A 24009-nucleotide genomic window follows, 5' to 3' on the forward strand; every position below is an offset into this window, starting at 1 on the left:
TAGATATTGGTGGAGGGGCTGTGGGAGGGTATGGATATGAGGTAGAGAGGCTCTGAGGGGTTGTGGGTATCAGGAATAGGGCCTGTGGTGGGTGTTGATATTGGTGGAGGGGTGTAGTGGAGGTGTAGATGTGGGGTGAGGTTCTGTAGTGGTATAGATAGGGAGTGGGAGTGCTGTAGGAGGGTGTAGATACCAAATTGAGGGGTGTAGTACTGGGGGTGGAGATACAGCCTGGAGGGGCTGTAGCAGTGGGAGGACTATAGTAGTTGGGCATGTGAGTGAAAGAGGTCAGAGAGCCGCGTCCACAGCAGGGGTGCGGAAGAGCAGCCCTGTCGCCGTGGGTGCCAGCACGGACTCAGTGGCATTTCCCAGACTTTAATCTTAAAGGCAGAAGAGCGGCTGCTGCAGGTGGAGGCATAGGGACCACAGGTGTTCACTGTTCTAGGAAAGATTGATAACGGAAGAGGAAAATCAGGTGGGAAGGGTTCTTAGGGTGTAGAGGTGTGAGCCTGTTTCTGGGCCTCAGGCAAAGAGCTGGAAGCTCAAGGTTTATGAGAAGGAAGACGGGGGGCTGTGAGCTGTGGAGACCCTGTGCTCCTTTGTCCTGGGGGTGATGGGCCGAACCAGGAGTCAAGCCCCTGCCTGGCTGAGGGAATTGTCAATGAATTGGTAGAAATGCAGCCTGTGCTTGTTTTCGATACCCTTTCTTTGGACTTTCATTTGTTTGGTAATCATAGCTTAAAATCTGAAGCCTGGCACTCCACATCAGTGCCCGGATACTGCAGGTTTCAGCTTAGAAGGCATGTGGGCAGGGTTTGCCCCATTGGCGCCCCTGGGGCCCCGGCCATGCACCAAGAGTATCATTGGAATCGCCTGGGGCTTCTTAGAATTCCAGCCCCCCTGAGGCCTGTGGAGCCAGATCTTAGTGTGTAGGAGCCAGCTGCACTGGCAGCACCTGGAGTTGTTAGAAATGCACAGCCCCGGCCTCCACAAGTCACCTGCAGGGTTGCGGCTCTCCAACTAGGGGGCATCAGCATCACCTGCATGGCTTGTTAGACCACACCTGTTGGACTTCCCCGAGAGTTTTTGATTTCACAGGCCTGTGGTAGGGCCCAGCGTTTTTATTTCTTGTTTCCTAGTCATGCTGGCCTTGCTGGTCGGGAGCTGCACTGACAACTGCTGCCCTGAGGACAGCCTGGGTCCGGTGCTTCCGACTCTCACCCTTGTTGAGATGGAGGCTTCAGGTGCCCCAGGTCCCAGGGAGGTTAGTGCTGCTTCCTAAACCTGGATTCTTGGAAGTAATAAATTTGAAAAAGTACTCTCTTTTTTTTGTTGATGGCTTCGGTAAATGTTTTACCATCATCTAGTTTTGGAAGTAGTTTGGGTGCCTGAGTCCTGGGCTCTCCAGTGCTGCCGTCCGGTTCTCAGACCAGCCTTCAGCGAGTGTCAGCGCGGTTGTTGGTGGCTGACTGACACGTCCAAGCTCATTGTTTATTCTAGTGGAGAAGGGGGCAGAGGGCCCAGTTTTCTCTCCATTTAGAGCGTGAAAGATCAGAACTGTTGACTGCCAGTGAAGCAGCATTAAGAGCAGAAACCAGGTCAGCTATTTCTCTCCTTGTTCTGGTGTGAAAGTTGCCGATGTGTTTTTGGCAGCTGGTTGGTTTTGATCTTTCAGTTTGTGTTAAACACTTAGGATCAGAATGGGCTTCTCGCTCTCCTTTTTAATTAAACAATCAGCGAGTCTGCTGCCAGGGTCAGGGCTGAGCACATCTGTTCAGGAGGGCCCTCTGTGAGAGTGTAGACGAGTGTGTGCATGTGTGTGCGTACGTGTGCTTGTCTGTGTGGATACGCATGTATGCGTGCATGTGTATATGATAGACTTCAAGGCAATACTGTGGCCCAGGGGAAATTTTTCACTTACACCAAAAGTGAAAGTGGCCTAGATGATTGTATTAGTCTGTTCTTGCACTGCTATAAAGAAATACCTGAGAATGGGTAACTTATTTTTTTTTAAAAAAAAGAGGTTTAACTGACTGATGGTTCCACAGGCTGTGGCAGAAGCATGGCTGCATCTGCTCTGCTCAGCTTTTGGGGAAGCCTGGGAAACTTACAGTCACGGTGGAAGGTGAAGGGGAGCCAACACTTCACATGGCCACGGGCAGGGGCAAGAGAGTGGGGAGGTGCCACACACTTTTAAACTCACTTGCTACTCGGTACCAAGGGGCGCGGTGCTAAACCAGTCATGAGAACGTCACCCACATGATCGAGTCATCTCCCATCAGGCCCCAGCTCCAACACTGCGGATTACAATTTGACTTGAGGTTTGGACAGGGATACAGGTCCAGAGGACATCCGTGATTTTCCTGTTTAGAGTCCCTTGTCCCCTTGTACATACCTGATGGGCTACTCTGTGTAAAAGGTAACAGGAGGGCTTTTTGATGGAGATAGTACCTGGGATGGCAGCAGATGCCCAGCCCCAGCTTAGCTTAGCCTGGTCTGGCAGGTATAAACCATCTTGCCCTGTGACAGCAGGAGTTTTAAGTCCAGCTGTTTTTAATAGTGAGCTGATAGGCAGAGCTCTGGCTTCACAGTTAATAGCCAACTCTGCTGCTAATAGTTGTGTGATTTGGAGGCAACCTGGAGGCAAGCCTGTTTTTGTTGCCATACCTGCAAAATGGGGTCACAGCACTTCTCAGATTAATTGTAAGGGTTAAGTGAGATTAAATGGCTCTGTGCCGTCTGGTGGTTTATTCAGGCCATTTTGCTCAGTACCTTCTGCTTCTCAAAAATACTTTCTGCCTGGATACCCATTCTTTCAGATAAGCAGCGCTTACAAAGAACAGAGAGCTATCCTTTGAACCTGCCAGGCACACTTCTGCCCCAGGACCTTTGTGTTTGAGTCCCCTTGGCCCGGAACAGAGTGTGCTTCCCCCAGGTCTTCACGTGGCTCTCTGGCCCATCTCCTTTGCACTCTGCTCCAAGGCCACCTTATAAAAAAGGCCTTTTTGACACTACTTGAACGAGTCCCCATCCCACAAATGATCATGTCATCTTTGTGATATCCGTAGTATCCGCCAAACTGGAAACAGCTCAAACATCCATCAACAGGTGTCTGGCTAAATGGCGGTGTAGCCATACGATGAAACAGTACTGGCAAAAAAAAGAAGTGAACTACTGGTACACGCAACTACATGAATGAATCGCACAGTAATTATGCTCAGTCCCAAAGTAATTATGCAGAAAGCCAGATGAAAAGGCACACATGCTTGATGATTCCAGATACCATATATAAAATTCCAGAAAGTGCACAGTGTTCTGTGGCAAAGAAGCATATCAGGGGTTGCCAGAGACTTGCGGGTAGGAACTGGGATAGCAAAAAGGGCACAAGGAAACATCCTCTCGGGTTGAGAGGGTACTTTCCCAATCTGATTTTGGTGATAGTTTCATAGGAGTATCCATGGGTTGTAGCATATCAAGTCACACTTTAAATGTGTGTGGTTTATTGTCTGTCCATGACACTTCAATAAAGCTGCTTAAAACTTTTCAAAAGCCATTTATTGAAAGTGTTGGTGCCCAATAGAACTTTTTACATTGAGGGAAATGGTGTGTATCTGCTTTATCGAGTCTAATGAGTCTCTAGCCACATGTGACTATTGCATTTGAAATGTGGTTAGTGCAGCTGAGGAACTCAATTTTTAACTTTAAGTTTAATCAATTTAAACATGAAGAGGGGCATGTAGTTAGTGTCTGTTCTGTGGGACATCACAGGTCCAAAGCCCACGTTCCACTTTGATGCCTGCTTCATACATATGTCCTAGGCTTTAGGCTCAGGCTCCTGGAGGTAGCTGGAAGTTTCCAGCACTGGAAGGCTGTTTCACACTTGTATATCCTGGTTAATGCTGCAGCCTTTGCTAAGAATGCCGTTAATTGATGCAATGAGGGTGAGGTCTTTGTACAACTGCCCACACTTAGGGTTGCCTGCCCTGTGCGGAAAGTGAATAGGTGGTTTGCTTTCTTTGAAGCCATGATTATTCGTATTTAACTCTGAGCAGCATTGGCTGGAATTAAAAACTCCCCATATCTCAAAGCCTCTTCTACCTCTCAAGTTTCCAATTTATGGGCATATTCAAATAAGTGACATGATGCAGGCAAACCTTAGGTGAGAATCTTTGACCATATTTTATATTACATGGTGACAAATTTGGTTTTTAAAGGAAAAGCTGATTATCCTCAAAGAGGTTGGAGTCTATTAAGGGTTTTGGAGGCGAGCCCTGGAAGACTTGTTCTTTTCTAGACCTGTGAGGCTAGAGCTGAAAAGGTTCTTTTCAGTGACCCTTGACTGCTCCTTAAAAATAGCTGTGATGTAAGAATCCTGTAGCTTCAGGCTTCTAGATGGATCCCTTTGGGCAAGATCATTTGGCAAAGCAGAATTACTCACTGCCTAAGTCAAAGAGAAGGCAGCACTCCAGCTACCGGGAGTGGAGCTGGATCAGCAGCTGTTGACCACTGGCCAGAGAATGGAGAGGGTGACCTGTGAACTGGGGGGTGGGGGAAAGTGGGAAGTGGCAGAGCTAGAGGCAAGGAGTTTTAAGATCCCCACCACCATTGCCACCACCAAAAAAAATATTAGGAAGGACATTGTGAAGAGATGGCTGTTTGGCTGGCTCTGTTCCCCTCTCTGTGCCTTCTGGTCTATCTTTGTTTGCTAATCAGCTGTGACATTAACATAAAGATTTTGTTCTTTATGTCTGATAGCCCTGTGTGCTGCCTGCCCCACTGACTGAATCATCTTATTTCTACTTGTGAGATCACAGACCTTTGACTACTTACTCACCTTGTCAGACATACCCAAGTGAACTTGGGGGGAAAAGCTAAGACAGGAAGGGAGGGGTGGGGAAAGGAAGGATTGTTACTTTAAAAGATTGCCTGGGCTGGGTGCGGTGGTTCTTGCCTGTAATCCCAGCACTTTGGGAGGCTGAGGTGGAAGGATGGCTTGAACCCAGAAGTTTGAGACCAGTGTCGGCAACATGGCGAGACCCCGTCTCTACAAAAAATAAAAATAAAAGAGTTAGCACACTGCACTCCAACCTGGGTGACAGAAACCCTGTCGCAAAATAAAAAGTAATAATAAAAATAAATAAATAAAAATTACAACATTAGGAATAAAGCTAAAATATTATTTTGCCCCTACAACCCCCTCACTTGATTAGCTGTCCTTTAGCATTTTCTCCTCTTTACTGCCTCAGTCTTTTTGAATCTCTAAACACTAATAAAAATATCAAACAAAAAAAAAAAAAAAAAAAAAATTGCCTGTTTGTTGGTCCAAAGTTAATAGCAGTGATTAAGATTAATAATTTGTGTTCAGGTTGCATTCGATATTTTAAAAAGCCATTTTACATGACGTATTTGTTAAAAGTGAGTCAGAACATAACAGAAAGCCCTGTGCTTTCTTGGTGCTAAGGAAAGTATTCGGTTGGGTTACCCAGGGATAATGTAATTCTTCCCATAGAGCATGAAAATGTCATTACTCAGAAATTGAGACTGGAGCTGCCTGAGCACAAGGGATGTGTAATGATCTTCTGGCGATGGTTTTCGTCTCTCTCAGCCAGAACTTGAGGATGGCGATCGCCCACCTGCAGGCCTGAGGCCACAGGACGCACAGAGGAAGCCCAGAGCGTGCTCGACCCTCAGGCTGCAGGACACGCCTGCCGAGAAGAACATTGGGCTCCCATGCGCTTGTTCTCTGGCCCAGACTGAGACCAGAGTGGCCGTGTCCTGGGAGATTCTCGCTGAGCCACAAGGCGTGTGCGCTGTGTGGGTTGCATATGCCGAGTTTGGAAAGGCAGAGGCAAGCAGGCTGATGTCCAGGAGTCTGGAAGCTTTGTTAGTGAAGCCATTGATGGGGATTCTATTTATATCTGTGAGATTTTCTTTAAAAAGGAAACACTTTTGTTGAGGCATATTTTACATACTATAAAAATCACCCATTTCAAGTGTACACATCAGTGATTTCCAGTAACTTTGCCAAGTGGTGCGACCATCACCTTAAATCCCTTTTTAGGACATTTTCTTCTCCCTTTAAGGGCCCTCATGTTCTTCTACAGTTAATCCCATCTTCCCCTCTGCTCCAGGCAACCACTGATCTACTTTTCTGTCTCTATTATAATAATTTATTTTCTGATTAGAAAAGTAATAGTTTCCTATTTTGGGTAATTTAAATAATTCCAAAGAGAAAAACTGTGAATGAAGCTACCCTCATTGACCTGGCCCCAGGCTTCTCTCTCTCCAGCTGCTGCCGTCTGCAGTTTCCTCGACTGCCACGGCTGGCAGTGCCCACACCTGTGCTGTGACCACCCTCCACATCGTGCCTTTTGCCCAACCTACCCCTGCCCCCACCTCACAAGACAGAATGCCTCATCTTTTGAAGTTTCATGTCACATCCGCTGCTTAACAGAGATTTACCTGGTATACAGGCTAGAAATAATGTCCTTTTCCTTGAAATTACTTGGTGTCTCATTCTTGGCTCTTGGAGTTTCCACTTGGTTGTTAACCTACCCCTGTTTACCAGTGGGGAGAGGCGTTCTGAGGACTGAGGTCATCTCTAGCTTGTTTTTGTTTTCTAACTAATTTGTACTCCCACAGCCCCCTCTCCTGCCATCACTCAGTCCACATATGCCTCCTTTACAGTGGTCGTCAGAGCCTTACTTGGGGCCTGGCCAGCATGGCGAAACTCCGTCTGCTAATAACACAAAAATTAGCCGGAATGGTGGTGTGCCTGTAATCCCAGCTACTCAGGAGGCTGAGGCAGGGGAATCACTTGAACCTGGGAGGCGGATATTGCAGTGAGCCGAGATTGTGCCACTGCACTCCAGTCTGGGCAACAGAGTGAAACTGAGTCTTAAAAAAAAAAAAAAAAAAAAGAGGGTGTGGTGGCTCATGCCTGTAATTGTAATCCCAGCACTTTGGGAGGTGGGCAGGTCTCAAGGTCAAGAGATCGAGACCATCCTGGCCCGCGTGGTGAAATCCCGTCTCTACTAAAAATACAGAAATTAGCCAGGCATGGTAGTGAGTGCCTATAATCCCAGCTACTCCGGAGGCTGAGGCAGGAAAATTGCTTGAACCCGGGAGGCAGAGGTTGCAGTGAACCGAGATCATGCCACTGCACTCAGCCTGGGTGACAGAGCAAGACTCTGTCTCAAAAAAAAAAAAAGAAAAAAGAAACTGCAATTGGTTGTTGAGTGTCCCATTGTCCACTAGGCTGTGGGCCCTGTCCGCAGCATCCAGAGGTTACACTCACTGCTTAAATGAATGAAGAACGAAAGCAAGCTGACCAAGTGGGTCTGTGTGTCCAAGGAGTCTTCACTCTTCTCTACTTGAATGTTTTGCTGTAGGTACCAAAGCTTAGTTGACCTCTTCTCACCCTAGTATCCATTACCAGCACCTAAGTTCTTATTGGAATTAAATAACGATAATCTCAAAATAGATGGATAAACCAAATTGTGAAGAGTTTTTTTCTCTGCTGCAGAGAAATCTTGTTTTTCCCCACTCACTAATGTGCACATTTATGCGTATACTCCTCCTTCATGAAAAACCTAAGATTCTCTTTAGAAATATGAATTTTAACTTGTGGGCACTTTAACCCTCTTCCCCCCAACCCACCTTAATCACTGGATGGTTCTGGTGCCTTTGACTCAGCCTCCTGCCCGCCTGCCCCCCACCAGCGACTGTAACCCTCCCCTCTAGGCTGTTTTTGCTGCCTTTCTTACATGTGCCTTCTTCTAGACGGCATGGCGTAGCTCCCAGCCACGTGTGGTTCAGGACCAAGTTGTCCTGCGCCAGTGACTGTGATCATGGTCTTGTGTGATCGTGTAGATGAGTGGGCAGCGACCATCTCAGGGGTTAGTAATTGGGACAGTTACCCTTCCTTCTTCCCAAGCCCAGGCCAGGTGGCCTGACTGCCTAAAACTGAAGTCACCGTTTTCTCACCTTTCATTCATGAGGAGCCATTGGAATCTGTACAGTGTAAAATATGCTACTATGCGGTATTCTTAGAGTTTTACATTCTTCGTGTGTATGTATGTAATTCTTCCTCTGAAAGGGTAGGCATCATATTTCATTTGCCTTTTGTTTTTTGTTTTATTCCCCCCCCCATTTATTTTATTGCATTTTAGATTTTGGGGTACATGTGAAGAACATGCAAGATTGTTGCATAGGTACACACGTGGCAGTGTGATTTGCTGCCTTCCTCCCCATCACCTACATCTGGCATCTCTCCCCTTGCTATCTCTCCCTCTCCCCAGCTCCCCACCCCTCACCGTCCCTCCCCTATTTCCCCCCAACTGACCCCAGTGTGTAGTGCTCCCCTCCCTGTGTCCATGTGTTCTCATTGTTCAATACCCGCCTATGAGTGAGAACATGTGGTGTTTGATCTTCTGCTCTTCTGTCAGTTTGCTGAGAATGATGTTTTCCAGGTTCATCCATGTCCCTACAAAGGACACGAACTCATCGTTTTTGATGACTGCATAATATTCCATGCTGTATATGTGCCACATTTTCCCTGTCCAGTCTATCATCGATGGGCATTTGGTTTGGTTCCAGGTCTTTGCTATTGTAAACAGTGCTGCAATGAACATTTGTGTGCATGTGTCCTTACAGTAGAACGATTTATAATCCTTTGGATATATACCCCCAGTAATGGGATTGCTGGGTCAAATGGAATTTCTATTTCTAGGTCCTTGAGGAATTGCCACAGTGTCTTCCACAATGGTTGAACTAATTTACACTCCCACCAACAGTATAAAAGTGTTCCTCTTTCTCCACATCCTCTCCACCAGCATCTATTGTCTCCAGATTTTTTAATGATCGCCATTCTAACTGGTGTGAGATGGTATCTCAATGTTGTTTTGATTTGCATTTCTTTAATGACCAGTGATGATGAGCATTTTTTCATATGTTTGTTGGCCTCATGTATGTCTTCTTTTGTAAAGTATCTGTTCATATCCTTTGCCCACTTTTGAATGGGCTTGTTTGTTTTTTTCTTGTAAATGTGTTTTAGTTCTTTGTAAATTCTGGATATCACCCCTTTGTCAGATGGGTAAACTGCAAAAATTTTTTCGCATTCTGTTGGTTGTTTTTTGAGGTGGAGTCTCGCTCTGTCGCCCAGGCTGGAGTGCAGTGGTGCTCTCTCGGCTTACTGCACCCTCTGCCTCCTGGGTTCAAGTGATTTTCTTGCCTCAGCCTCCCAAGTAGCTGGGATTACAGGCATGTACCACCTTGCCTGGCTCCTTTTTGTATTTTCAGTAGAGATGGGGTTTCACCATGTTGGCCAGGCTGGTCTCGAACTCCTGACCTCAGGTGATCTGCTTGCCTCGGCCTTCCAAAGTGCTGGGATTTACAGGCATGAGCCACCACATCCCGTCTCCTTTGTAAATTTACCTGCTGTTGCTGTCTGCAAAATAGGTGCTCAATAAATACACTTGAATGAATGAATTCACTCATGTATTTGCTATGTTTGGTTTAAAGGTATTAATAAAACTAACATTTTATCTGAAGCCCCTGTAGATTCTGTCTTTCATATATTAGATGCTCAGAAAAATATTTAAGTATACTGATTTATTTCATCAATATTTTTCAAGCCTGTATTCTAGGCCAAGCCTCATGCTAAGAGCTCTGGGAAACATAAAATATAATAAAGGTTGATGCTACCCTTTAGAACTTAGGGTATGAGATCACTAAGATGAATGCAGGGAAGAGCCTGCCAAGTTCCTTTAAAAATTTAGAAAAGGGGCCAGGTGCAGCGGCTCATGTTTGTAACCCCAACACTTTGGGAAGCTGAAGCGGGTGGATCACCTCATGTTAGGAGTTTGAGTCCACCCTGGGCAAAATGGTGAAACCCTGTCTCTACTAAAAATACAAAAATTAGCCAGACGTGGTGTCAGGTGCTTGTAATCCCAACAACTCAGGAGGCGGAGGCCAGAGAATCACTTGAACCCGGGAGGTGGAGACTGCAGTGAGCCGAGATCATGCTACTGCACTCCAGCCTGGGTGAGAAAGTGAGACTCCATCTCAAAAAAAAAAAAAACTTTGAGGATTTGGGGGCGGGAGGTATCACATTCTGCTGAGGATGCTTAGTAGAGAAGGTGGCATTTGAGTAACTCCTGACGGATGGGAAGGCTTTGAACAGCAGGGATAGGGAAGATGTTTCAGTCGAATAGAACAAATTGAGTACATGCATAGAATCAGGGAAGGAGAGAGTTCAGTTTGGAGAAATACCAGAGATGAAACATGGCAAATAAGCATGGAGGGTGTGAAATGCAGGAATAAGAAGTTTAGTCTTTATTAGGGACACAGCTCCGGACAAGCCTGCCAGAACTCTGAAGGAGGGATTAGGGGAGGCAGAGTAGGAGACGGTGGCAGGGGGCAGGGGAAGCCATAGCCTTACTCCTGAGAAGGAGCAGTGAGGCCCAGCCGAGGCAGTGGATGCGAGAATGACATGGAGGGAATGTTGGAGGACGGGCCTGCGTACGGGTTAGGATATGGAATTCATTGAGAAATGTGCTCCACGGCTGGATGGCAACAGTGGGATAAGGGATGACTCTTGGGTGTTGAATGAGTGAGGAGGGTGGGAGGGAGGGCTTTGTAGGAAGGATGAGCATTGGAGGGAGCAGAGCTGGCTCCATACTCAGGTTCTTGGGGCCACCTGCAAGTGTCCTTGCAAGGAGAGGGAAATGTGGACCTGGAGGTGGGGATTGTGATGGGACTTGCATGTCTCACTCACCTGTCTCACTGCCAGGGTCGGCAATGACAGCGGAAACCTAGGCGTGCTTGCTGTTGTAGGTTACTCATCAGCATGGCCTTCTATTTGTCCCTGTTCCTTCCTGTCATCCCTAAGACCTTGCCTTAAACCACGCCTTTCAGCATCTAAAAATTTAATGCTTAAGGCTGAGCTTAGCAAGTTATAGTTGATTACATCATACCTTGGAGGAAGGCCAGGTATATGAGAAATGTTGAGTTATCTAGTCCTAGGATAAAAATTCCCTAAAAAAGTTATTTCTGAAATGATACTCATGAGTTGATCATTTATTTGGCAGAATTGGCTGTTGATGCAGACATTATTACACAGCTTACCAGTGTTTTCCAAGTAAATTTCTGTTTCTAACGGGAAAATTTAGGCCAGGTGCGATGGCTCATGCCTGTAATCTCAGCATTTTGGGAGGCCGAGGTGGGCGGACTGCTTAAGTCCAGGAGTTCAAGGCTAGCCTGAGCAACACAGTGAAACCCTGTCTACACAAAATACAAAAAAAATTAGGCGAGCATGGTGGCCAGTGCCAATAGTCCCATCTACTCAGGAGGCTAAGGTGGGAGGATCACTTGAGCTCAGGATGTTGAGGCTGAAGTGAGCCATGGTCATACCACTGCCCTCCAACCTGGGTGACACAGTGAGACCCTGTCTCAAAAAAAAAGGAAAAAAAAGTATGCTGAATAGTGTATAGAAATTGGATCTAATATTGCCTTAAAAATGGTGCCGTTTTGTCTTCCTATTTAAGGTAATTATACTAAAAATAGAACTTTCCTTTGCTCGATGGTACAAATGAATACATAAGGTCCTCAAGTCCCTCCTCTTGTCCCTCTTGTTTTCTGGGACTGTAATCGAGGAGCGCAGAGTGTCACAGAAGCCACAGGGGACCAGCAGTGGGACTGGCCATTGGGTTGATTCAGGGAAGTCGTCCAAACCCAGGAAGTGCGAAAGTGGGTTTCGAGCTCATTTTCTACTTGAGGGAGGGAATCTTTTCAGGCTCTGGACTCTGAAGGCTATTCCTGACTGAAGCTTCACATCTTGAGTTGACTCGCATTTGAACTGCTGTCATGGAGACTTGCTTGCTCTGCCTGTGCCTGTTGGTTAGGAGGCTTTGATTTCACCCAGTTTAATCCATGTGGACAATATGTGTCCCCAGTCTCTTGCCTTCTTGGTTCTGGGAGAAGAATGGGGGCACCAAGGTTCTTGGCCTTCCTTTTCCCTTTTATCTCCTTTCCCTAGCAGCAGCCCCCAACACACACCCTTACTCCCACACTTTCAGTCACCCACACCGATCCCCCACAATCACACACTCACAATCATGCTATCCCCCTTACACAGTCACACCCTCACACACCGTCACATACTGTCACATACAGTCACACCCAGTCACTCACATCCACACTCTCACAATCACACTCACACCCTATGCAATCACATTCATATCCACACTCACCCTCACTCACACCCCCACCCACATTCATATCTGCACTCACAGTCACCCATACACAATCACTCATTCACACACTCACATCCTACAATCACACCCACACACACCCATAGCACAATCACTCACATTCACACAGTCACATCCACACTGACCCCAACTCACATCCACACACGCACTCACACTCTCAAACACACACAATTACTCACATGCTCCTTCACACACCTATACAATCACTCATACCCACATTCACACACACCCTCACTCATATGCATTCACTCTTAAGCACACAGTCATACACACAAGCACACCTTACACACCCTCAGTCATACACACTTGTACACACTCATTGACACACACACCCCCTCCCCAACACACACACATTTGTTTTCTCATTCACACCCAGCATTCACTCGTGTGCCTTTGCAGCAGACAGAAGACTCTGCCTTTGTTTCCCCTGCTCAGAGCTTGCCATGGGGCCTGGGGCCCAGAGCATCGACTCCCGCACAGCCCAGCTTATGGGTGGAGCTGTGATTGAGAGTTGGAAGTGAGGGTTTCCTTTTTTGTTTCCAGGCTTTTGATGTAATTCTGTCATTGACTGTTTTGATACATTTTTTCTTCACTGTAATGATTATCTTTTTACAAACTTGATAGCATAACAATGTAAGATTGCTACTGTGAAAAATATACAGACCTAGACTTTTCATTAGTTCTGTATTCATTTGTAAGATTAAATTATTACAAAGAAAGTATGACTGAATGAGGCACAGTACATGTACCGGCTGGGTTTTAGGTGGAGGTAAATCATGATCAAATGTTCTAACATCCTTGCTGTCCTTACTTTAGATTCATAAGGAACCTGAATAAGAATCTCCTTTTTGTTTTTGTTTTTTAGATTCAGAATATGAACAACATAATCTCCTTCCCTTTGGACAGTTTGCTGAAGGGGGACCTGAAAGGAGTGAAAGGGGTATGACATTGCCACTGTGACACCGGGGGCAGCTTTTGGACCATGTAGAGTCACAGTAACTTGGCCTGTGGGGCAGCAGCCATGTCAGTGCATTCTCATTGGGACGAAAGGATGGCTTTTTTATTTCCGCTTCCTCTGATTTGCCATCTTGGGATCACCTTTCAGCCAGAACGGTGGTGACTTTTGGCCTTTCTGGCCATCCTTTCGGTGCAACAGACTTGGTGTGAGGGGAGGAGACTGGGAAGGGAAAGAAGAAACTGCTATTTTGTACATGGTGAAGAGTTTCAGTCTCTCCAAGGAGCAGGAAAACCTGTGGGAGAAGTCAGGCTTTCTAGCTGGCATGCTGTCCGTTTACCAGTGGGAAAGGGTCCAGGCAAGGGGGTATTTTCCTGCTGAGAAGGTTGCACTCATCAGGCATGAGCCTACTTCATTTCTCTGTCCTTCAGAGGATGGTGGCTGTTTAAGATATGCCTAGCCAGTGTAAGCATGCAAGCCGGAAGCTGTTTCAGGGGCATTGGACAGGGCTAGAGGGGCACTTGCTTATGAGCATGAAGGCTGGGAGCTGTTTCAGGGGGCAGCGGATAGGGCTACAGGGGCATTTACTGGGCAGCACGCTGCTTGTGCACATTGCCGGCCCTGACAGATGTGTGCCACGAAAGGGACATGATTGTGGCTGCCTTCTCAGGAGACTCAAATTCTTTGGATCTGCAATGATTCCCGGGTCCCATCAGGGATGACTGGAAATCCAGTCTAACCCATCTCTGGGACCTCTACAGAGGCCTCTCAGGGTCTCCACAGAGTGTGCCCAGAGAGAGCTGTTCAGACACATTCCCCATCGAGCCTTCAGGGGCTTGGAGAACAGGTCAGTGGAGTTAGCCCAACTCACGGGCGGGAAGGCACCCCAGGCAGAGGCAAGGCGAGAGCACGCACAGGGAGCAGGGCTCTGCGCTACATGCCAGGCTGCCAGGGCACAGGAGGAGCCAGTTCGTGCAGGGACTTGTGTGCCCGATTGTGGCACTTGGACCTTACCTGAGGCCATTGAAAAGCCAACAAGTAGTAAACAGCAACAACATCAAAAAGATTTCTGTCTCCCTGAAGAACCCTTTTGAAGGGAGTGTAAATAGGTAGGGACCATTCGATAGAATTTCCAGTGGCTCAGTAGTTTTTTGAGGCAGGCTTTACCAGAGTGTATGAAGTCCTGAATTGCAGATGAAAGACCAGTAGGAGACCCCAGGAGGATGTGTGGGACCTTTCTATTTCTGTCGTCAGGTTTAAAACAGCGTTAGATGTGTTGAGATTCATCTATCAATTAGAGTTCCTTTCTTTTAGAGAGACATCCTGAAATATTTGCAATTTAAATGTTGTCTTTCAGGGTTTACTTTCAGATTAAGCCCAGGGCAGGGAGTAGGGCACAGGTGACACAGGTGGCCTGGGAGTGTCATAACTGGTTGGCAGCACCTTTTGTGTGCATTTAGTATATTACATGATATTTTAAAAAGAGAAAGAAAAGCAGTGCCACCACTAGTCTACTTAAAAGCAGGGTTTTATATTTTTCATGGGATTACATACGTCATTTATTGCAGAAATTAATGCTCCTTTCAGGGCCAGTACAGGGATAAGTAAGTTTATCTTGCATAGAAGTGAATGATTAGTCTTGCCTAAGTTATTCCTCTTTGTTTGCAGGATCTGAAAAAGCCTTTTGATAAAGCTTGGAAGGACTATGAAACAAAAATGTGAGTGTTCTCATTTTTTAAATTACATATAGGTAATTTGAGATTTCAAATTTAAACCAAGCTTTTATTGCTTAAAGGGATTGTCTAACTAAACCTTAATCCAGAAAAGAATTTTTATCAATCCTGTTGCTGTGGTTTGTTTTGATGACAGATGTGTTTGGTGGCACTGTCTTCTTTTAATCTGTCTTCCCCTGTTCCTTTTTCTATGATGTCATAGTGGTTATAGGATGTTATTTTCAGGAAAGTTCATTGAGGGAAGTTGAGACCAATTTCTCTCAGGAGGTATTTCTTTCTGTTTTTGTTTTTAAACACTTTGTCCGTTTCATTACCATTTTTGATAGCAAGGCAGTTTTCAAACTTCATCTTCCTGGTGATTTGTGAAAACTACTTAGCTTTGTATCTGTGTTTCTCTGAAATACCAGTTCTCTTGGTTTTAGAAAGAGGGTTCAATACCCATCTCCTTCAGATTCATCTTCCAAAAAAAGAACCTGAAGAATGGGGAGTTGATTCTTGGATGTGAACTATGGTTTCTACAAGAAATAGAGCTGGTTGCCTGACCTGAAGTCAACCAATAGACCAGACTCTGTTAGTTGACTTCAGGCAGTTGTAACCTTCCCAATCACAGTTTCTCATCCCTAGAATAGAGAGAGTGGAGCTACAGGAAATTGATCAAGCAAGTAATTACAGGGGAAATAATGGCTTTAATTATTTTAAATACTGGAAAGATATGAAATATGGTGATGTTTAGTTTGTAATCTCTGTGCCTTGGGTAATATTGAGTTTTCTGATTAGAAATAGACACTTTCATATGAAGCTATCTGGTAAAGTAAAAGGTATTAAGAGGAAGTCATTTTGAATCTAAGTACAAACATTTCATTAAGTTGTTTGGTTTAAAAAAAAACAAAACAAAAAACTAGCCCTGGATATCTTTTCAGTGGTGAAGAATCACAAAGCCCAAACCAGTGAGCACCACACCTTTGGTACTTCTTCTGTCCTTGGCAATCTTACATTTCCATACCTGAGGTTCTTACATTTCCATACCTGAGTTCTGGAGTTTCATTGATGGTGTACATTCATTCCGAAGCACAGGCAGAGTGTTGACTAGAGAACCCTGCAGGTCCGTTCAGCCCAGGGAGGCCCCCAACCCAGGATCCCTTGTCCATCAGCATCCTTTATCTATGTGCCAGTTGGGTGAAATAAATGGGAAGGGACCAGCAGATTCCTGCTTTGCAGAGGGAAAACCAAGAGTCAGTGGTTTCTGCTGGTCAGCCAGTAAGAGTAATTGAGCCAGGCCAGGAAGCAGGTTTCCAACTTCCCTCAGCTGCACTTGCTGCCCCTCACCGTGGCTGATAGGAAATGGTCCTGTGTGTGACTAGAGCAAGGGCACAAAGGGCTTTCTGAAGAAGAGTACCTGAGAGAGTCATCTGGTTCTGGAAAGAAGAGGTCTGGAAGGAGGATAATATCAAATTCTGTAAAACCGAGACACACATGGGTAGGATGGGGACAGAATTCCTCACAAAACCCTAGAATTTAGGAGGAGGGATCAGCACTCTTTAAACTTCAAGTAATTGTAGGATAATTAAAGGAAGTAATTCTTTACTATTAATGTGGGAGAATCATTTCTCTCAAGAGGTTTTGTGGTATTTAACAATAATAATAGGTTTTAGATATCTTTAAAATTCCTGGGCAGTAGTCCCATACCTGATTATTAAGAGAAATGACCAGTGTCTGGGCTGTGTCTTGCCTGTGAAGAGGTATGAGGGACACCTTGGGGTTGTATAATTCTAGTCCCAGGGCCCCTCCAATTACATTCCCTCCCAGATGCATAAACTCATTAAACAACATCATCCCTCCCAGAGGGTCTCCTGTATGTTTATTTTTCACTCATATGTTCCTTCAGATCATTGACAACCTACTGTGTGTCCTGTGTGCACTGTGCAGGACACACAGAGAAATTACATTTCTTGCCTCTTTCAAAACACTCGAGTTCTCCTCGCCCTAATGATGGGAAGCCCTCTGGAACCCCAGGGAGGTCTCTGGAACCCTGAGTAGCCCATTTCATCACTGAACACCTTTGAAAGAACATGCGCCCTTGGGTCTTGTAGTGTCTACTTTGAGGCTCTACAGAAAGCTCTTCCTCCCTTGTCTTCATGGCAGCTCTATCTGTTTTTTGAGTGCTTTCTATTGGTTTTTAATCTAGTCTCCTTTTCTCCAGAATAACCATTCATGCTATTTCAAGCCCACCTTAGCAGACATGATTTTGTGGCTCCTTTTTACCCTGGTGGCTCTTCTTTGGATGTGCAGGTGGGTTAGTTTTTACCTTGAACTGCACACTGGACATTTAGGAATACAGGTCAGGCATGAGATGAAGGTGCAAAGGATAATTAAGCCGACAGCATAGAAAGGTGGTTGGTCATCTACAGTGATGAGCAGTGATATAGGTCAAGGCAGAGAACTGGCGTGGCTTCACTGAGTGAGGAAGTGACGACAGAGGCTAGAGAGGAAAGTCCAGGAAGAGAAACGGTGGGGAGTGAAGTCAGGCGGTGCCCTTGGGCTACCAGACGGCAGGCAGGCTCCGAATGCTGACCCTGAAGGAACCCTCCAAGCCCTATGCAGACCTTCCACCTCCTCTGACCCGTACCTGACTTAAAGCAGGTGCTTAGGAAGTACTTGTTGAGTAAGTCGTGGGAAGCCCCGGCTTGACATCTTCATGAGGACATCCATTTTCCTTTTGAGGGACTTGACAGGCTGTCTGTGATGAAACGTGTGGTGAGCATTGGTCTCAGCAGGCTGGGTACTGGGGTGGCTTCAAGACTGTCCCTTTGATTTCCGTGCCAGGAGGCATCTTGATTTATCTTTGCTTTCACACATAGAACCAAGATAGAAAAAGAGAAAAAGGAACACGCCAAGCTTCATGGGATGATTCGGACTGAAATAAGCGGGGCGGAAATTGCTGAAGAGATGGAAAAGGAGAGGCGCTTCTTCCAGCTACAGATGTGTGAGGTAAGGCACTGGCAAAGGTGGTCCTGCAGCCCAGGCTGGGCGGGCTCTGCCTTCACCTGTGGGAGCGTCTCACTGATAGCAGCGGCTTCAGTGGAAACGCCACATGCATTCTTGGGCTCCTTTTGCCCCTGTGTTGATATTTCTTTTACTAGGAAAGTCTTAGCCTCCTTTGGATGTACTCTAAATTAATCCACTCATGAGGGCAAAACCCTCCCAAACGTTCTATCTCTCAACACTACTGCATTGGGACCAAGTTGCCATCACATGAACTTTAGGGGACACATTCAAACCTTATCACCACTCCAGCTCTTTTGGTTACTGTTTTCACCCTTTTACATTCAACCTGTGTACATCTTTGAATCCGAAGTGTGTCTCTTGTAGATTTTATATATATAGCTGGACCACGTTTTTCTTATCAGTTTGATGATCTCTGCCTTTCCATTGGATTGTTTAATACATTAACATTGAATGTTACTATTGATACAATTGGATTTACTTGTGTTCTTTTACTTTCTTTTTTATGTCTGGTTTCTTTTGCTCCTTTATCCTTTACTGTTTTGTTTTTCATCGAGCAAATGTTAAAAGATATTCACTTGATGAAAAACAAGTAAATATTTTAAAATACTCACTTGATGAAACTAATTCTCGAGATAAAGCCTTTAACTAAAAGGGTTCCTGTAGACAGGAGGATGGATGTTTTTATGCACATTTTTTTTGTAAACACATACTATGTATAGTATAATAGGTTGCATTCTCAAAAGAAAAATACATCTCATGTCTAATCCCACCTTCCTGGCCTGCCTCATAGAGTGGCAGAGAAATCAGGGAGACAGCATGAGACAGGGACTAGGAAACTACTGCGTGTTATACAAACACAAAGTATTGTCTGTCTGTCTGTCTCTCTCTCTCTCTCTCTGTCTCTCTTTCTTTCCTTTCTTTCTCTTTCTCTCTTTCTCTCTCTCTCTCTCTTTCTTTCCTTTCTTTCTTTCATCCACCTCCTTCTGTAAGGGTTTTGTGTCTTGTTAAGAACTGTAGTAGAGTTTTACAAATAATCAGGGTGAAATTAAGTAGTAGTGTTTTACAAAGAATGAATTTGGAAAGGGTATTTGTATGTGTTCAGCTCTTTTTGGTTAGTAAGGTTGAAATCTATTTACCTAAACACTTTAAGACTACTTAAAATGCTTACTGAATTTTGAAATTCAAGTAGCATGTTAAGTTCATAGCCATGACTTGAGGAGTAACTGGGTCCCCACTTGGCTCTGTCATTGCTTCCTGTAGTACGCACCTTACACTGGTTACTCCTTCTCTTCTGTGTCCAGGTGAATTGATCCTGTGAACTGATTAAATCATTTATTTTAATGGAAATACACTGTGTAGATGATACCTCTAAGTCATAGACTTGAGCCATCTTTTGAGCAATCCTCAGGTAGTGCTGGGTCCCTGGCTCTGCAGAGCTGTCACTTGGAGGGGTCAGGCACTGATGTTTCACATGTGAGTGAGAGATGGGCTGTATGCATGCATAAAGGTGGAGGTGGGCTTATCTAACAGTGAACTCACAGTTTACACAGGAGAAAACAATCTGATGAAGAATATAGACGTTAACCAGATAGTCATGGGCTGTGAAGGCCTTGCCATAGATGAGAAAGAGCATTTGAAAAGCAGTTCCATGAGAATCCAACTCTGAAGGAAATTAGATTGCCTCCATTAAAATCATGTTAAAAAGCCGAGCATGGTGGCTCATACCTGTAATCCCAGCACTTTGGGAGGCTGAGGTAGGAGGATTGATTGCTTGAGTCCAGGAGTTTAAGACCAGCCTGGGCAATGTGGTGAGACCCTGTCTCTACCAAAAAACAAACAAAAAACTACAAAACCCAAAAAACAAAAACACATGACTTTAAAATTATTCAACTATTTCCTTAAACTGAAGTTCTCAAGCTTTAAGTGCTTACTGTTGTTTGGGTGTTTACAATTTTAGTTGCCCAGGATCTAATCTAGAAGAGTAGCATTCTGGCTTTTATTTTAAAGCTGTGGAGCCTTTTCTTCAAAATTAATAAAGAAATTCAGTATGTCAAATAGCTAATCCAGACCCTCTGTGAGTGGAGAAGGTGTGAGAGATCCTCTGTTACTGATTGTAAAAATAGTATATACTTTTTAAGAAAATTGGTTAATATAAGAAAATATATATAAAAGGAATTTTAAAATGCCCCCTAATTTTTTTTTGACTTACCCAAAGATGAGCACTTCGACATTTAACTAAACATCTTTTATATGTCCCTATGTATGCATTAAAAAAAAAAAAAATATATATATATATATATATATATATATATATATATATATATATAAAAGTAGGTCTTTATCTGCTGATGCTTTATAACCTGATTATTTTCACTCCCTAGTATGTTGAAGTCCATGTCAGAAAAACGTAGGTTTTATTGGCTTAGTGGCTGCACAGTATTTTCTGTATGGATGCACCATATGTTAATTTCCACTCATTAAATTTGGGCTGTTGCCATTGTTTACTTTTATAATCAAGATAGCAGTGTATCTTCTTTTCTGCTCATGTTTTTTAAACTTTTATGGTTATCTTCTTAAATTCCTGGGAGTAGAATTTCTAGGTCAAAATGTATATATGTTTAAAAATTTGATACATTGCCAAATATTTAATAAATATCAAAAAGAAAGAGGGACAGGAGGACCTATAGGTAGTTGTTATAGGCAGAAGGACAATTTGTAGCTTAAAGTTTCACAGCAGCTTTCCACCTCCTTCTTGGGCTGCAGAGAGACCTCAGTGAGCATCTGAATTGGGTATCCCTACCCCACCCCCGCCCATCCTTTACAGCTGAGAGCCCGTGCACAAATCAGCAGCTTTTCCAGGGGGCATTCCATCTCAGAGATCATCTCCTGATAGCGGAGGGGATGGGGACTCATGAAGCCCTTCTATTTCCTGACACTGGTATTATAGCTCCCTGAGGCTTTCCGATATCTTTGTGGTCACTAATGAATTCTCCAAGTTAAAAATGGCTTTAATTCATTTCAATTAAACTTTCCGTTTTCCTAACAATCACATTATTTTAAGTGTAAAAGAAATGTCTCAGGACCAAAGACACGATGCCAAGCATCTCAGCTATAAAACGTTAGCAGTTAGTGTTCTTAAAGAAAGGGACCTTGGGCAGAAACATGTTCCAGATGGCTGGAAAGCCCATTTATTTGAACCATCCGCATTCTTCTATGCAGCTAGAGTGAAGATTTCTCCTAGCAGGCTAAGATAAACTGTCTTATTACTAGGAGTTTTTGGCACTTAAATATTTAATTATTTGACCATCAGATAATTCATATGGCTCCAAACTAAAAGAAACAGTTATGGAATCTAGGAGATACTAAGCATCGATCGTAAGCTCTACCCATTGCAAAAGATGTCAAAGAAGTAGAAGAGATCATCTCAGTCCTCAGAAGCTCCTTTTAAACTCACATTCTGCTTATTTCTGTGACATTTCCTTTTCATTTTTCAACAGTATCTGCTGAAGGTCAATGAAATCAAGATTAAAAAGGGAGTGGATTTACTTCAGAATCTGATCAAATATTTTCATGCCCAATGCAAGTAAGTTCTTCGTTATGATGTTATCTTAAATGTTTCTTTATGTTTGGCAACTTCTGGTAGATCTGTAGGTAGCTTATAGGGAATAAACACTCACGTAGATGTCTGTAGTAAAGAGAATGAGGCACTGACACATGTGACAACACTGGGGAACCTTGAGAACATGTTTAGTGAAGGAAGCCAGACACAAGAGGCCAGGTACTGTATGATTCCATGTCTTTGGAAGGTCAGGAATAGGTGCGTGCACAGAAAGCAGACGAATGATTGCCACAGCTTGGAGGAAAAAGGGAATGGGAAATGACTGCTAATGGGTGTAGAGTTTCTTTGCGGGATATTGAAAATATTCTGGAAGTGAGTGCTGATGATGGCGCACCTTTGCGAATTTACTAAAAGTCACTTTAAAAAGATGAATTTTATGGTTTGGGGATTATATCTTAATTAAAAATAAAAGTTTATATACAATATAGAAAATCAACAGCAATTGCCACCAGAGAGTACGTGGAACACAATGGGTACTCGGCTGTTTCTTGAGTGAGCTGCAGGCCTCTTTGAGTAGACGTGAATCTGAGATCTAAAGTATGAGTAGGAGCCAGCACATAAGGAGTAGGGGAAGAACATTCCAAGCAGGGTCTACGTCTTAAGGCAGGAAAAAAGGCCAAGGTGATGTAAGCTCGGTGAAAAGGAGAAACTGCATAGAAAAGCCTTAGAGATGTGGACGGCCCCAGACGTCTTTCAAAAGGTTTTAGATTTGATCCCAAATGTGTTGGGAAGCTCTTGAAGAGACTGAAGCGGAGGATCGTTTGTATGCACTCCTGTGGTGTGCCAGGCACTGATGTAGTAAGGAGGAAACACTTCTTTCCCTCACCACCCTGGGGTCTCATGGAGGAGGCACGTAGGAAACATAGGAGCCAATATTTAACTGAGTTTATGAAAAGGCAAAATAGTGATGAGGAGAGAGGCAGTGGTGTTGGTTAGAAGCGGCTTCTGGAAGCTTCTCAACTGTAACAAGTTTACTCTGTGTATTGTGGAGAAGGAACCAGATGGGACAAGGGTGGATATGGGCAATTGCTTGGGTACACAGTTCCTGTCCCTGTGCAGCCCAGAGAGGACGGTGGCCCAGCTGGACTCGTGACAGCAGGACTGGAAGGTGTGGACTGACGAGAAATCTTTTCCTTGTGGAATTGCCACACCTGTCTGCTTACCTTCCCAGAGCAGGCTGTGTCGCCGGTGGCCTACCTTTGTACACAACTGTTTCTTTTCCTAGAAGGCCTCTTTCCTCTGTGCCCTCCCTGTCTTCTGTTCCTCTTAGAACCCAGCTCATGGATCATTCCTGCTTTGCAATGCTTCTTCCTTTTGGAATTCCTTTTCTTCCTCCTGTGTCACCACCACATCCTCTGCTTGTCTCCATGATGACATCTTCTTGTGTCTCTGTGCCACTGAACTATACACTCTTAAGGAAGGGGCCATGTCATTGTTTTATATCTGCGGTGTGGCACATTCACCTGGCACATACTTGCAGCAGGGAATTGCACTGTGGAATTGAACTGAGCTCCGCTTTGGAATTCTTATTACAGCTTCGATGATGCTGCATTTCTAAAGCACTTGAGGTCGGGCAGCAAAGGAGGATGTGCGGAGTGGTTCATCCAAAGTTAAAAGAGAGCTCCGGCCATTAAAAAAAAAAAAAAGTGAAATAATGTGTTTTGCAGCAACAGAGTTAGAACTGGAGGTGATTATCTTAAGTACATCATGCCAGCCATAGAAAGACAAATATCACATGTTCTCACTCCTAAGTGGATGCTGAAAAAGGCATACCCATGGATACAGACTGGAGTGACAACAGATTCTCAGGAGGGCGAGGGGAGTGGGGAGGGTGAGAAATTATTAATACTTAATAGGTACAAGTATGTTATTCTGGTGACGGATACCCCAAAAGCCCTAATTTGACCACCAGGCCTGTGACAAAACTACACTTGTACCCCATGAATTTATATTAAAAAAATTTAAAAGCGAGCTCCAAGCTTAGAAAAACATCCTTAGAAGGTGGAAAAGACCTTGAAATTGTTTAATTTTCAAGATGAATTATTTTATGGAGACTCAAAATTCTAACTTTGTGATGAGCACGCAGATTACTTCTTCAGTTCTCATGTCAGGCAATTTAGGAAGTGGGTCGCTTCCTTGCTGATATTTTATTTTTAAGAAGAAGTTATTCTGGGATTTCCTCTCCCCCCACCCACCGCCCTTTATTTTGCCCAAACCAATCAGTTGGGTAGCAACGGACCACTTGTGGAAAAGTGAAGTAGATGGCCTTTTATGGACATGAGCTCAGTAACCTTTAAAAATACGAATCTTCCATGACTTCGTTTTTGGATATGAGAGAGAGTGTGTAGGCTGCCTGCTCTTCAAATCAGTCAAGCAGCTTTGACTCTCTTGATTCACATTCCGGAAGATACAGCGTAGAACCCA

General features: G+C 44.5%; 1 protein-coding gene across 4 annotated transcripts in view; it reads left to right on the forward strand.

Annotated features, from left to right (window-relative positions):
• The window catches only part of ASAP2 (ArfGAP with SH3 domain, ankyrin repeat and PH domain 2), a 192600-nt gene that overhangs the window by 98142 nt on the left and 70449 nt on the right, over positions 1 to 24009 (forward strand). For all 4 annotated transcript variants that reach the window (XM_017525122.2, XM_017525144.2, XM_017525113.2 and 1 more), the window contains exons 4-7: positions 13138 to 13212; positions 14896 to 14945; positions 17819 to 17948; positions 21464 to 21549. In XM_017525122.2, coding sequence (XP_017380611.1) covers positions 13138 to 13212; positions 14896 to 14945; positions 17819 to 17948; positions 21464 to 21549 — 341 coding nt within the window. The remainder of the gene's footprint in view (positions 1 to 13137; positions 13213 to 14895; positions 14946 to 17818; positions 17949 to 21463; positions 21550 to 24009) is intronic.

This window comes from Cebus imitator, unplaced genomic scaffold (assembly GCF_001604975.1).
Source record: "Cebus imitator isolate Cc_AM_T3 unplaced genomic scaffold, Cebus_imitator-1.0 Scaffold1, whole genome shotgun sequence".
Taxonomy (NCBI): Eukaryota; Metazoa; Chordata; class Mammalia; order Primates; family Cebidae; genus Cebus; species Cebus imitator.